This window comes from Tetranychus urticae, chromosome 2 (genome assembly GCF_039701765.1).
Source record: "Tetranychus urticae isolate SD_2017Ah chromosome 2, NJAU_TeUrti_SD_1.0, whole genome shotgun sequence".
NCBI classification, from domain to species: Eukaryota; Metazoa; Arthropoda; class Arachnida; order Trombidiformes; family Tetranychidae; genus Tetranychus; species Tetranychus urticae.
Window position 1 is genome coordinate 12,703,536 of NC_142959.1, and position 12,220 is coordinate 12,715,755.

The window sequence follows — 12,220 nt, forward strand, 5'->3', positions numbered from 1 at the left end:
TTGCTTTGTTCATTATTTGCTCATTGTTATCATCATCATGAACAATTTTATAGGCTTTAATCATGATGAAGATGAGGATAATGAGGATGAGTAAAGTCACACCCAAAAAGAGAGGAGCATTTCAAAGTGACCAACAGAATAAGCTGAAAGCCAAACTGGAAAATCTTATAATTATGCAAATAAGTATCATCACTATCAATTACCTTTCTCTGTATTATGTATAAGGTTAAAGATAGTATAATATGTCTATAAAATTGTTGTTCAAATGTTGACTTCAAATTAAATATTAGAATCAAATCAATTTTAATCATCATATATAACCTTTTATTACAGTTAGACATGAAGAGCTTTGAATAGCAATGGTCTATGAGTCAAAATTTTGGTGAGAAATGGGTGATAACATGATGACTCTATAAAGCATCAGATTCAAGTCAACTTAAAGGGCAGAGTAATTGAAAGAATAAGATCGCACTTGGAATTGAATCAATCGATAAAACAGCTTGAAGATCAACTTCTCTATCCTTCAACCTTTGGCCGAAATTGACCGAGATGCTTCAAGATTCAAACATTTTGTTAAGCAGTAAAGATACACAAGATAGCTCATACACAAGGTAGCTCACATTTATCATGATTTTAATGATAACTTGGGCTAATTAGTAAATGTCTGTTTAGATGAAATCAATTTTAGTCATCAAAGAGTTTAAAGTTAAACTCTGGCTCATTTCGTTGAATCATTAGGCTAGGTTACGTTAGGTTAGGAAACCCTGAGTAAAAAGTGACTCCAATGTCAGTTGATAAACGTAAGAGTTGAAATGATTAGACCATCGTAATTAGTCAATTGTTGTCTCAATGCAAAATAATCCGCTGATGTAAAAGTTCAACTTTTGCAAATATTTTTGCTACTGTTTTAGTTTTTGATGGCAACTATTTAATATAAAACCAATTGAATCCATCAAAGTTTTTTTCTTCCCTTTTTTCATCATTTTTACCGTTTATAATACTTTTCATCTTTATCTTTCTTATTTACTTCATCATGTTGAATCTTCTGATGATGTTGATTAAGTTTGAAGAGCTACGTTGGTGAAAATAAACTGTCAAAGTCAATAAAATATCAAAGCTCAAGATCTTAATCAAGTTGAATGTTGTTAACAATTGTACCGCTTTTATTGTAAGATTTTGTTTGATGCCTTGTTTTTTGTTGCTGCTGCTCCTGTTATTGATTGAAAACTGTCTCTTTTTTTGTTTCCTTACAACCTTTTATTTTACTTGCCTTTTTTGATTAATTTTGTTGAATGGGAAAAAACAAGTTGAGCTAAACATTTTCCTCTTGTGATTTCATCAAATGATTAACATAATTGAGGTTGTTAATGGTAATCATTTGATCATGAAAAATTCATCACTTGTAAAAATGCGTCTCAGTTAATCAGGTTCATTTGGGTTAAGAAGGTATCATTAGCATTCTTTAGGTAATGTAATGCATTTCAAACGAAATGTTTTTATGCATTAGTTTATCAATTTGTGGTCAAATTTGTTGAATTAATTGTCACTTTTCAAACCAAACAACAGTCGAAAAGTGGTTCAACAAGTTTTCATCTTTCGTTGAAACATAAGAATGATTGTTCTCAATTTGTTACTTACAAATGGTTATTACAATCAAATCAACTCTAGTTAACTGTTGCCATTTTTAAATAAGTTGAAGTCCAGTTTTTAAAGTAATATTTTGAGGTTTAACTGCAAGTCTATACTGAGAAATGAATGTTTGACTGGAGCTTTCATTGAATTTAAATATTGAATTTATTTGATTTAAATCAACATTTGGAGAAACTGTTTACTGATTTAGTTGATTGTTACAATGATGGAAAATAATTTGAGTGTGAACCTGGAAATGAACGGTTAATGAATTGATTGTGAATGAAGGAACAAAGCACCTTTAATAGTAAGTCACATAAAGAAATGAAGGAACATGTTGATTATGAATTATTGGATGATAAAATTGATAGTGAATGATTAAAACAAGAATAAAAGAGGGCAAAAGATGAATTAAATAGAGACTAGAATTGAATGGCGAACAATTTAAATGGATTTTTGTCTTTTTTAGTCAAAAAGGATTGTAACGAGATGTTAATTTAGGCTTTACTTTTATATTTTTAATGATAAGTAAAGCTTAGAGTAAAATTAATTTTGCCGATATTTTTACACTAAGCTGGAGTAGGAGTTGAAACGATAATAAGAAGAAACATTGAAATCTCGTTTTTGATGTTAATGATGAGGATGAAGATGATGAAGATGGTAATACAATTAAATTATATGAGTCTGTTATAATGAGAGTTGTTCAACAAATTTGTGAAACCATTGATGAAGGTGGTTGAAGATATTCTGATATTGGGTTACCACAACCCAATAAAGCTAAATGTGAGGCTCCAGCTGAAAGGGAAGGATGATGATGATGATGTTGATTAAGATGGTTAAGGTGATTAAGGTGAGCTGGTGAATCGGCCGACGATGAGCCAGATGAGGAGGTTGAAGATGAAGATGAAGCTGATGCTGCTGCTGCAACTGCGGCCGCTGCTGCAGCTGACCAGGGTTGAAGGTTTTTCAGTGCATTCAAGGGTAAACTTGAAAGGTAAGCAGAGGTTGCCTTTGAACGTTCAGAGTTATGATGGTTTGGGTGACCATGAACAGGATGATGGTGCAATGAGATTGACGTGGTTGAAGGAGATGAGGCTGATGAGGGTGACTGTACCGATCCTGAGGTTGATCCATTGGGTAACAGTGAACCTGCCTGATGAGAGTGTGACCCATGAGGATGACTTGATGTTGATAGTAGTGGGACAACAGGCCCATCGGGACCATTTAGTCCACCGTAAAGGGAACCCTTGGGTCCACCATTGGCTTCAGCATGAAATGACATAATCAAACGGTTGGCCGCTTGCCGTTCAGCTTCCTTTTCCTCGGCTGATTGACGTCTGTAAACACATACAAAAGACGATATCAGTAAAGATCAATAAACCAGATTCCTGAGAAAATTTCAAATCTCTATTGAATCTCTTCCCTCATACACTTTCATTACCCAATACAAATTAATAAACTCTGCCTTGTGTAATTGCTGTCAACTTGTTCAAAAGTAAATTGTCTCAAGTGGGAATTTAATTTCACCAAATGAACAACTTTAGTATTACAATGTATCCTCAACAGCAAATACATGAAGGATTAAGGTTGAATTATCTAGATTTAACTTGAGAATAAAGCAAATCTTTTCTTGTCAAACTGATTATAACAACAATTGTAATCATTTTTCAATTTTCTTTTTGTTTCCAACTTCTGACATTATCTGCCAGATTTGATCATCTTTGACTAGCAATTTAACCTGGTCACACTAATCACTAACCATTAAAATGACCGTACTTTTGGCTTCTGCTGTTGCCATTGTTTCCCCGTTATCCTTAAGCTGGGCATTTATTTTCAACTTAACTATACACTTTGTCGAGGATTATCATTACCTTTTGTTTTGCACAAATTGATATTTTGTTTCATCTTGTAATAACAGGGTTAGACTGGGATAAATAAGTCAACTTAAGCACAACAGATTAACTCTAAAGCTTTTACAGTGACTTGCTAAAGGGCAACATCATTCCCAGTTGAAATACAAAGCTAAATGTGTCTTAATAATACATTTTAACCAAGATAATCTTTTCATCTCTTCAACATCATTTTCATCATCTTTATTGTTTCCATTATTATGCTGCTATAATCATTATTTGATTACCATTCATAACATTTTGCTCAATGTTAACCTTCAATCTTGCCTGATCATCAAATTGATTTAAATTTGACAATTAACACTGTTGTTGATCATTATCTAAATTGCTTTCTTTTGTTTGCTATTGCAATTATTAAATCATGTTGATCATGTTGATTGTTTAACATTAAAAACATTGTTTCCTTCATTTCTTCAAGTCATTGTCACTGTTAACTGTTTAACTACATCATTAATTGTTGATTATCATTTTTATTATTTTAAATTTTATTATATACTCAGTATCTTCAAAATAATCATCATTTAAAAGGTTAATTGCTTTCAATTGTATTGCAGCTCATTTGTTTTTGCCTTTTCATTTCTGTTTTTCCTTCGGCATTCCCTGATTTTTGTTGTTTTGTTTTATGTTTTACTTAATGTTTGTAATCATTTAGGAGTTTAATTGACTGTTTACCTCATTAAAAGCTGTAATATTAAATGATTTTGACCATTAATTGATTAAGAGCTTAAATTATTAATAAAGATATCAGTTATTTAAGATGAAACGATAATTCTGAGTGATTTTTCTCATGTTGAAGTTAAGCTGTTTTATTTGCTTTTTTGCACTTTTTTTCTGGTTAGTCTGGTTTACTAACAGTTTTTTGGGTAATTATTTCATTTTATGTGAATATTTAATTGAATTGGGAATTTGATTTTGAATGGATTAATTAAAATTTAAATTTACCTCCACTTAGTTCGCCTATTTTGAAACCAGGTTTTAACTTGAGCATCAGTCATTTTTAATTGTTTTGCTAGAGTTGCTCTTTCAGCTGAGGCTAAATATTTATGGCTTGTAAATTTTTTCTCCAATTCATTAATTTGTATCCGAGTGAATGAAGTTCGTGGTTTTTTACGCTTTGGTGGTGTCCGATTCTGGTATGGATGACCTATCCTTCTAGGTGGTAAAGGCGGTAATCCATGGACTAAAGGCAATGAAACTGTCGATTATGGTTGAAGGGTAAAAAAGACCAATTATTAGTAAGTGATTTTAGCGCTTTTTTTCATTTTATCACAGCTACACTTTGCTTGGTAATTGTTTAATTATGATTATACTCACTTGTTGTTGGTCCGTTTGTTAATGACACTGAACCATTTAAACTGTCGTTAGTTTCTTTATTATTGGAATCATAATAGGATGATGGACTTATTCGTGGTTCAGAATCATTGAGATGGTGGTGTTGAGAAAGAGGATGATGGTGGTGATGGGCATGAGGATGATAGGAACCAATCTGGTCAGCTGGTAAAAGTGTATTACAAACACGAAGAGGATCAAATTTGGATCCAGCTGAGGAAAGATAATTATGTGGTGAATCGTGATGATTTGAGGCAAGAAACGATCTAAAAGCACCTTCATAAAGCATAACATTCATGGAACGAACCAAATTATTTTGTTGTTGCTGTTGGTGATGGGAATTAAGGTGATGATTGGTTTCAGATGGTGTTGATCTTGTTGAACCATTTCCATTATTGTCTTCAGCATCATTTGAGGATGGTGATAGCAAACGGTTATGTCTAATGCTATTATTGTTGGAATCACTAATCCCGTCTAAATCACTGTGATTGGAACTTCTATTAATCAACTTGTCGATTCCAAAGGATAATTCCTTTTTACTTTCCACCTTGATTGGCGGTGATTTAACTTTACTGTTTCTACTGTTATTACTGATGGTAATTGTTGTATCAGATGAATTCTCGGAATCAGAATGAGATGATGTTGACATGATTAGTTTTGAGTAAAATGGTAATCCTTGCAATGGTACACAAAGTCACAAACAACAAATGACAATAACAATCAAAAAAGTAAAGACGACGTCGTAACCGAAAACAAACACGTTAATCGTTGATGGAGAAAATGAAATTGTTTAATTCTTGATTTCTTCACTCATCCACTTTGGGAAAGTTGTAAAAAGTGGTTGAAAAAAAACAGTTTTTTACCTCAAAAGCAAAGCAGGCCGTAAAAACCAATAATCAACAACAAGTCCACTTTTAGTCTTGAACAACTTATGTTAACACTTGAACAATCACTTTGCTACTCTCTGTTTCCTCTCAACATTAAACTTGTTATCCTCAGCTAACTGATGATCATCATAATTACCAGTTATCAATTTATCCTATAAGTTATACGTTTTCATTCCTCCTCAAGGAGGAGTTGAACAGCCAAGAGATTAACTTGTTTCAAGGAGGGATTCAAGATGTTGATGAATACAATTGGGATGGACTTGGGCTGTGTGTTACTTTACTGCACAAAACTGTATCGCTTTCACCTTTTGCCTTTGCGCATTTATCTTTAAATTGTTCACTCCTCTTACCTTTACGATTGTATTTATTATTATTATTAATGCTGTTAATTTTGTTGTTATATAATGTAATTCTTGTTTTCATGTTTTTATGCATTAGTTTATCAATTTGTGGTCAAATTGGTTGAATTAATTGTCACTTTTCAAAGTAAATTACAGTCGAAAAGTGGTTCAACAAGTTTTCATCTTCATCTAAATATTGCATTTATTTGATTTGAATCAACATTTGGAGAAACTGTTTACTGATTTTTTTGATTGTTACAATGATGGAAAATAATTTGAGTGTGAACCTGGAAATGAACGGTTAATGAATTGATTGTGAATGAAGGAACAAAGCACCTTTAATAGTAAGTCACATAAAGAAATGAAGGAACATGTTGATTATGAATTATTGGATGATAAAATTGATAAATGAATGATTAAAACAAGAATAAAAGAGGGCAAAAGATGAATTAAATAGAGACTAGAATTGAATGGCGAACAATTTAAATGGATTTTTGTCTTTTTTTAGTCAAAAAGGATTGTAACGAGATGTTAATTTAGGCTTTACTTTTATATTTTTAATGATAAGTAAAGCTTAGAGTAAAATTAATTTTGCCAATATTTTTACACTAAGCTGGAGTAGGAGTTGAAACGATAAGAAGAAACATTGAAATCTCGTTTTTGTTGTTAATGATGAGGATGAAGATGATGAAGATGGTAATACAGTTAAATTATATGAGTCTGTTATAATGAGAGTTGTTCAACAAATTTGTGAAACCATTGATGAAGGTGGTTGAAGATATTCTGATATTGGATTACCACAACCCAATAAAGCTAAATGTTAGGCTCCAGCTGAAAGGGAAGGATAATTATGATCCATGAAACTGTATCCAGATTCATCTTTGTGATAAAAATTTTAAACCAATTACCAGTTATTAATTACCAACATTATTCCAACCAATCTAAACCCGAAAGATTTTTTTACTTTTAATGACTCTGTCGTTTAAATTAGCACTCAATTAAAACTTTGGCCAACAAAAAAAGCTTAATTAACCACTAATTTCAAAAGGTAAACAGAAGTGCACAATTAAAATTATGAAAATATTGAAAAGTTACTGGTTAACCATTTTTGGCTCGCAAAATAACCAGAAAGTCTATTTAAACAGAAAAATTATAGACGGTAATGCCATCTATCGTGCATGGTTACTGGTTTAGTTTTTTTCAAATCAAAAAACACGTTCGGATTGAATTCCGGTTAAGAACCAAATTCCGGTTAATCTTTTTCTCTATTTACCTAAATTAAATTTTCGTTTTTTTAATTTAATTAGTGTTTATATCATTCGTAGTTCGTGGCAATTTTGGTCCTAAGGTAAGTTTGATTAATCGCGCCTATCACCGCCTATATCGTAATTATTCACTCAGCTCTTAATGTCTTCACCATTTTATCGGTTTTGTCTATCTTTTCTTTCTAATATTCTGCTACTTTTTTGTGTTACATAGGATAAGAAGGGTATCTAATGGAAATGGATAAGGTTGATGATATTACTGATCCGAATACGGGTGAAGTAATTGTTGAAGAAGATGCAGCGCAAGTTACCATTCCAGAAGCCATAGTTGAAGCTATCCCTACCCGCAAGAAAACGGGCGGTAAAGTTGGTAGACCGATAACAAGTCCTAGAACTATGGCGGCGTAAGTTCGATATTTATTTGCCTTTAACAGTCCGGTTTAATGGGACAGATAGTTTTTTTGAATATTTCATCATTTTTAATTGGAGCAAAGCTAATCAATGCAAGGTTGATTTTCACTTTCACAGCACTTTCATTTTTATTGATTTCTTTCTATCCGCGTGGTTTTTTTCATTTCATTGTTAGCATTAATGTTTTATTTGAATATTTTTGTTATTTATTTCCAAAAATTGAAATTCTATGTTTTCAGCTTTCTCATGTTTTCTGTCCCCGCAGTTTTTGCATCCATCGCATTGGATAGATGCTTTTCTATCCTCTTGCGATACTTTAGTCGTTTGAGCCTTCTTTTAAAAAATTTTCTTACAATTATCCTTTTTGAATTATGAATAAACATGAATAATTCCAGGACTTTCCCAGAGATCCCTGTTATTCTGGCCAAATTGAACTCAGGGGAATGTTTCACTCGTATGCGAACTTCACATGCCTCATCCGAAGTTTGGTCCCTTTTTGAAGAAATAGCTTATGTAGAAACCCAAGAATTCACTGGCATCGTGAGATGTAAAATGTGTCATTTCATGACTCGATATCACGGCCAAATCACGGGTACTTCTCATATGAGACGCCACCCTTGCTTTGCCAATTCACATTCTTCTGATCTAGCAGGAGGAGGATCAGGTAACAATGATTCGTCTTACGCCTTTCTTCCTAATGGAACTAAATTGAAAACTTATAGTAAAAAATGTTTATCAGGAGTTTCACAGTCATCGCCGTCATCATCATCATCATCGCCTACTACTCCGTCGATAAAAAGAGGACCCAATAGCTTTACTGTTGGAGCTGGAGATGATCTTTCCTTTATAAGCTGGCCATTGGTTTATGAGAAGTTCAATGAAGTTAAGGACGCACTTACCTCAGAATCAATTGGATACCTTTCATGTAAAGAGTGTAAAGCATTGATAAAACGTGATGTACGTAGCATAACTGGACACTCTTGTAAATCCAAAGATATAGCTCGTAAAAATGCATCACCCATCGATACATCGAGTCTTTTATTTCGCATGAAACCAAAAAGTCGAGCAACTCCCATTTGGGATATTTTCGAAGAGATCATTGATCCAACATCAAGCACAGTCCTTGGTTATGTAAGATGTAAACAATGTAAAAACATAATTCGTGCTACGGACCCAAAATCTATTCCCGCTGTTCTTAGGAAACATATACCCAACTGTCCAGCAGAGAACTCAAATACTCAATCATCAATGATCCTATCTAATGAAAGTGAGTCCGAGATCGATTCTGCTGTTGTGCAAATTGTATCATATAATCCATCAACAAATAGCATAAAAGTATCATCACCTTCTTCCAATCAACAATCTCCAACTCGATCCGTCATAACTACTTCTAAATTATCTATGGGCCCACCAACAACCCCTATTATATCTAAAAATATGATTCCTCAAGGTGTTTCTCCTAAAATTGTCAATGCCAAATCCGATTTCAGAGAAAAAGTCATTCAATTTTGCTATAGTGAATTAGTGGGTCTTGAAGCCGTTGCTAGTGAATCATTCAAACGTCTCGCTCAAAGTTTGGTCAGCTTAGGATCACAATATGGACAGTACAAGTCAACTCTAATTTTGCCTGATGTTGGTCAGCTCCAACTTCATATGAATCAACATTATTCCCAAGTTAAAGAAACCATTCGTATTCAACTGGACAATGAAATATCACAAAATATGGGCGGTGCATTGGTTTGTGACACTCAAGGCGCCCTTTGTATTTTGTCTGCTTATTACATTAACAAAGACTGGCAACTAGTTGAATCAATTTTAAGCGCCACCGTTAGCAATGAAGACATTAACTTGTTTATCACTTCTGCTCTTAATGATTATGGTCTCAATGAGGAAGAACGATTAGCCAAATTTACATTTGTCTCTAGAGGTGGACTTTTTGACGGAGTAAACATTTGTTTACCTTCAATAGCACATACCATTGATCAACTTATTGAGACCACCATTTTTAACGATGAAATGATTTCTGATATAGTTGAAAGCTGTCGTATTATTTGCTCCGAGTTGAAAGCTGAAATCAAGCTTGACCCGTTAACAGCGAATGTAGCTTGGATCTATAAATGGGAATTAATGAATACAGTATTGATCAATAAGGATAATTTCGAAATGCAAGATTCTAAGCAACTTGACTTTGATCTAATCAAAAATATTGTAGATCTTTTAATCATTTTCAAGGAAGCGTCAATTGAACTACGACAATGTAATAAATACCCTACTTTAAACCACGTTCTTTTGTGGTATCACAAGCTTTTAAAAGTTTTAAATGCAACCTCAATCGTATCAGCATCTGTACCATCAACATCTGCATCAACATTAAATTCATCATTAACATCAACGTCATCAACGTCACCATTAATACCCACCGATAATTCTTCACCATCAGCCGCATTTACACCAACAAGTACAAATGATATTTCAGATGAAACGCCATTCCTTGGATCAATTAAAAATTTTCTCAAACTTGGATTAGAGCAACATTTTAATCTACACAATCTTCACAAAATCGCCACCTTTTTGTGGCCAAATTTCCGTTATCTTAAAATGTTAAGCGTAGAAGAACGAGATGAAGTTCATACACAAGTACGCAGCTACATTGAAACTCGATTGCCTCATGAAGAAGGATTTGTATCGGTTGTCAAAAGAGCAAGATCTGATTTCTCTGATTGGGAAGATAACGCTGTAGATGGAGTAGATGAGATTGAAAAGTATGTAACAGCCATGTTAACTTCATGCAGTGAAAGTAATCTTCTTCAATGGTGGAAAGAACATCAAAATGATTTTCCAAAGCTTTCTCGCCTTGCTAAATGGATTCTATCCATTCCAGCCTCTGTAACTTCCCTGGAAAAATTCAAACTCCATCCAACCCAACAAGTCAACGATGAACTATTATTTTTATATTGTAACTCGTAAGTTTACATGCGATTATTACGTTTGAATAATTGTTTATTTTGATAACTAAATAACTATTTTGAATGATTTTTTAACTATTGTTTATCTTTTACAGCTCTAAACGTAACTAAGAGAAATAGTTTACTTTTAGGAAACAACTTCTTCCAACTTTCTGTGAGTGTTTTTAACCTTGCTGTCGATTGCTTTGCTCGCACCGTTTTACTGTAATATTTCATCCTCATTTTCACCTCTTCATTTTCATCTCTTCATAATCCTAACTATCATTACCTTAATCTCTATTACATCATTTTATTTTTTTTACTTCATTTAATGACATTTCTCTATTTCTATTTTGTTTTTCTTCCTTGATCCCTGACCCATCATTTGATGATTTACTTTAACCTTTATTTATGGAAATTTAGTAACAAAAAGAAGAGATTTAGTTCAATTAAAAAGAGCTTGGTTCGTAGCACTTGGCAAGAGAAGATGAAATTAAAAGCGGAGCGAAAAGCAATCAAAGAACAAGATGATAAGTTTAAAGCACGTCGCCAACAAAAGTTGGAGGTTGTTATAATTTCTATTGTCCATTTATTCAATTGTCTCCTATTATTATCGTAATCGTTAGCATCAATTCAGCTTATTAAATCTCGTCTTTTCTTATTTTTATTGTGTCATCTTCAGGAAACGCGACGACGTCGACAAGAGGCTAGAAAACTCAAGGAGGAAAACCAACGCAAAGCTGAGGTAGTAGAACCGGTAAGTAGTTGAAATTTTTTATTTTTATCACAATTAATTATTATATCGCGTTTATATAACACCCAAATTAATTTCAATATTATTTCTTTCTTTTCTTTTCCGACAAATCTTCGATTTTGTTGTCTTATTATTTATTTAGATAAAAAATACAAGCAAGATCAGAAGAATGACCAAGAAACAACTCAAAAGGATCCGCAAAGCATGATAATTGGAAAACTATACTTTTTGAATCTATCGAATATTCGATTTTTCATGAACTTGCCGAAAAAGTGATAAATAAAATATTGACCAAATAATTTGATTTCTATTATTATAAAAGTGACTTGGATGTATTATAGAGGTATGAATTAACTAAACATACACTCGAAAATTATAAGAGATATTTAAGAGTTCTTGAAAGATGCAGAAATGGATCAAAGCAAATTAAATTTGGATAATTACAACGTCATGGTGGCATTTATTAATATTAATAAAAGTTTAAAATGTTGGTTAACACGACTGAAATATCAACCTTAAGCCTTGAAAAGTTGACCAAAAAAAATCATCAATTCAACTTTAGCTATTAATAATTAACAGTACACCTTTATCATTTGCAACCTTATCCTACCCTCTTTTAACCTCAACATTAATAGGTGGAAAAAGAGATGAACATTTGATTGATTCGGCCTCATCGCAAATTACAATTAATGCTGGTGAGTTTTTCATTCTCTAAAAATTGAGATCATCGTCATCACCGTGAACCTGAT

General features: G+C 32.8%; 2 protein-coding genes and 1 long non-coding RNA gene across 6 annotated transcripts; 2 read left to right on the forward strand and 1 right to left on the reverse strand.

The window, feature by feature from the left end:
- Window positions 1-1,905: 1,905 nt before the first annotated feature.
- C15 (homeobox protein C15) lies at window positions 1,906-5,517 on the reverse strand. The gene is made up of 3 exons (XM_015938136.3): window positions 4,854-5,517; window positions 4,482-4,734; window positions 1,906-2,966 (listed from the first exon to the last, which is right to left on the reverse strand). Exons 1-3 carry the CDS (start codon window positions 5,515-5,517, stop codon window positions 2,333-2,335), a joined length of 1,551 nt encoding a protein of 516 aa, XP_015793622.2. The 3' UTR covers window positions 1,906-2,332.
- On the forward strand, window positions 4,634-6,290 carry LOC149093913 (uncharacterized). Its single transcript, XR_016198852.1, has 2 exons — window positions 4,634-4,774; window positions 4,931-6,290. It is a non-coding gene; the product is annotated as an uncharacterized LOC149093913 (long non-coding RNA).
- Window positions 6,291-7,313: 1,023 nt separating this feature from the next.
- Window positions 7,314-11,770, forward strand: LOC107361445 (uncharacterized). 4 transcript variants are annotated; one of them, XM_089267781.1, is made up of 8 exons: window positions 7,314-7,444; window positions 7,576-7,765; window positions 8,168-8,436; window positions 8,512-10,735; window positions 10,834-10,892; window positions 11,141-11,282; window positions 11,400-11,474; window positions 11,614-11,770. In XM_089267781.1, the coding sequence occupies exons 2-5, from the start codon at window positions 7,593-7,595 to the stop codon at window positions 10,847-10,849; spliced, it is 2,682 nt and encodes an 893-aa protein (XP_089123907.1). In that variant the 5' UTR covers window positions 7,314-7,444; window positions 7,576-7,592; the 3' UTR covers window positions 10,850-10,892; window positions 11,141-11,282; window positions 11,400-11,474; window positions 11,614-11,770. The 4 variants fall into 4 exon arrangements, with proteins under 4 accessions (XP_089123907.1, XP_015783772.1, XP_015783781.1 ...); XM_015928286.2 differs by having other exon boundaries at window positions 8,168-10,735; XM_015928295.3 differs by lacking the exons at window positions 10,834-10,892; window positions 11,141-11,282.
- The last annotated feature ends 450 nt before the right edge of the window (window positions 11,771-12,220 follow it).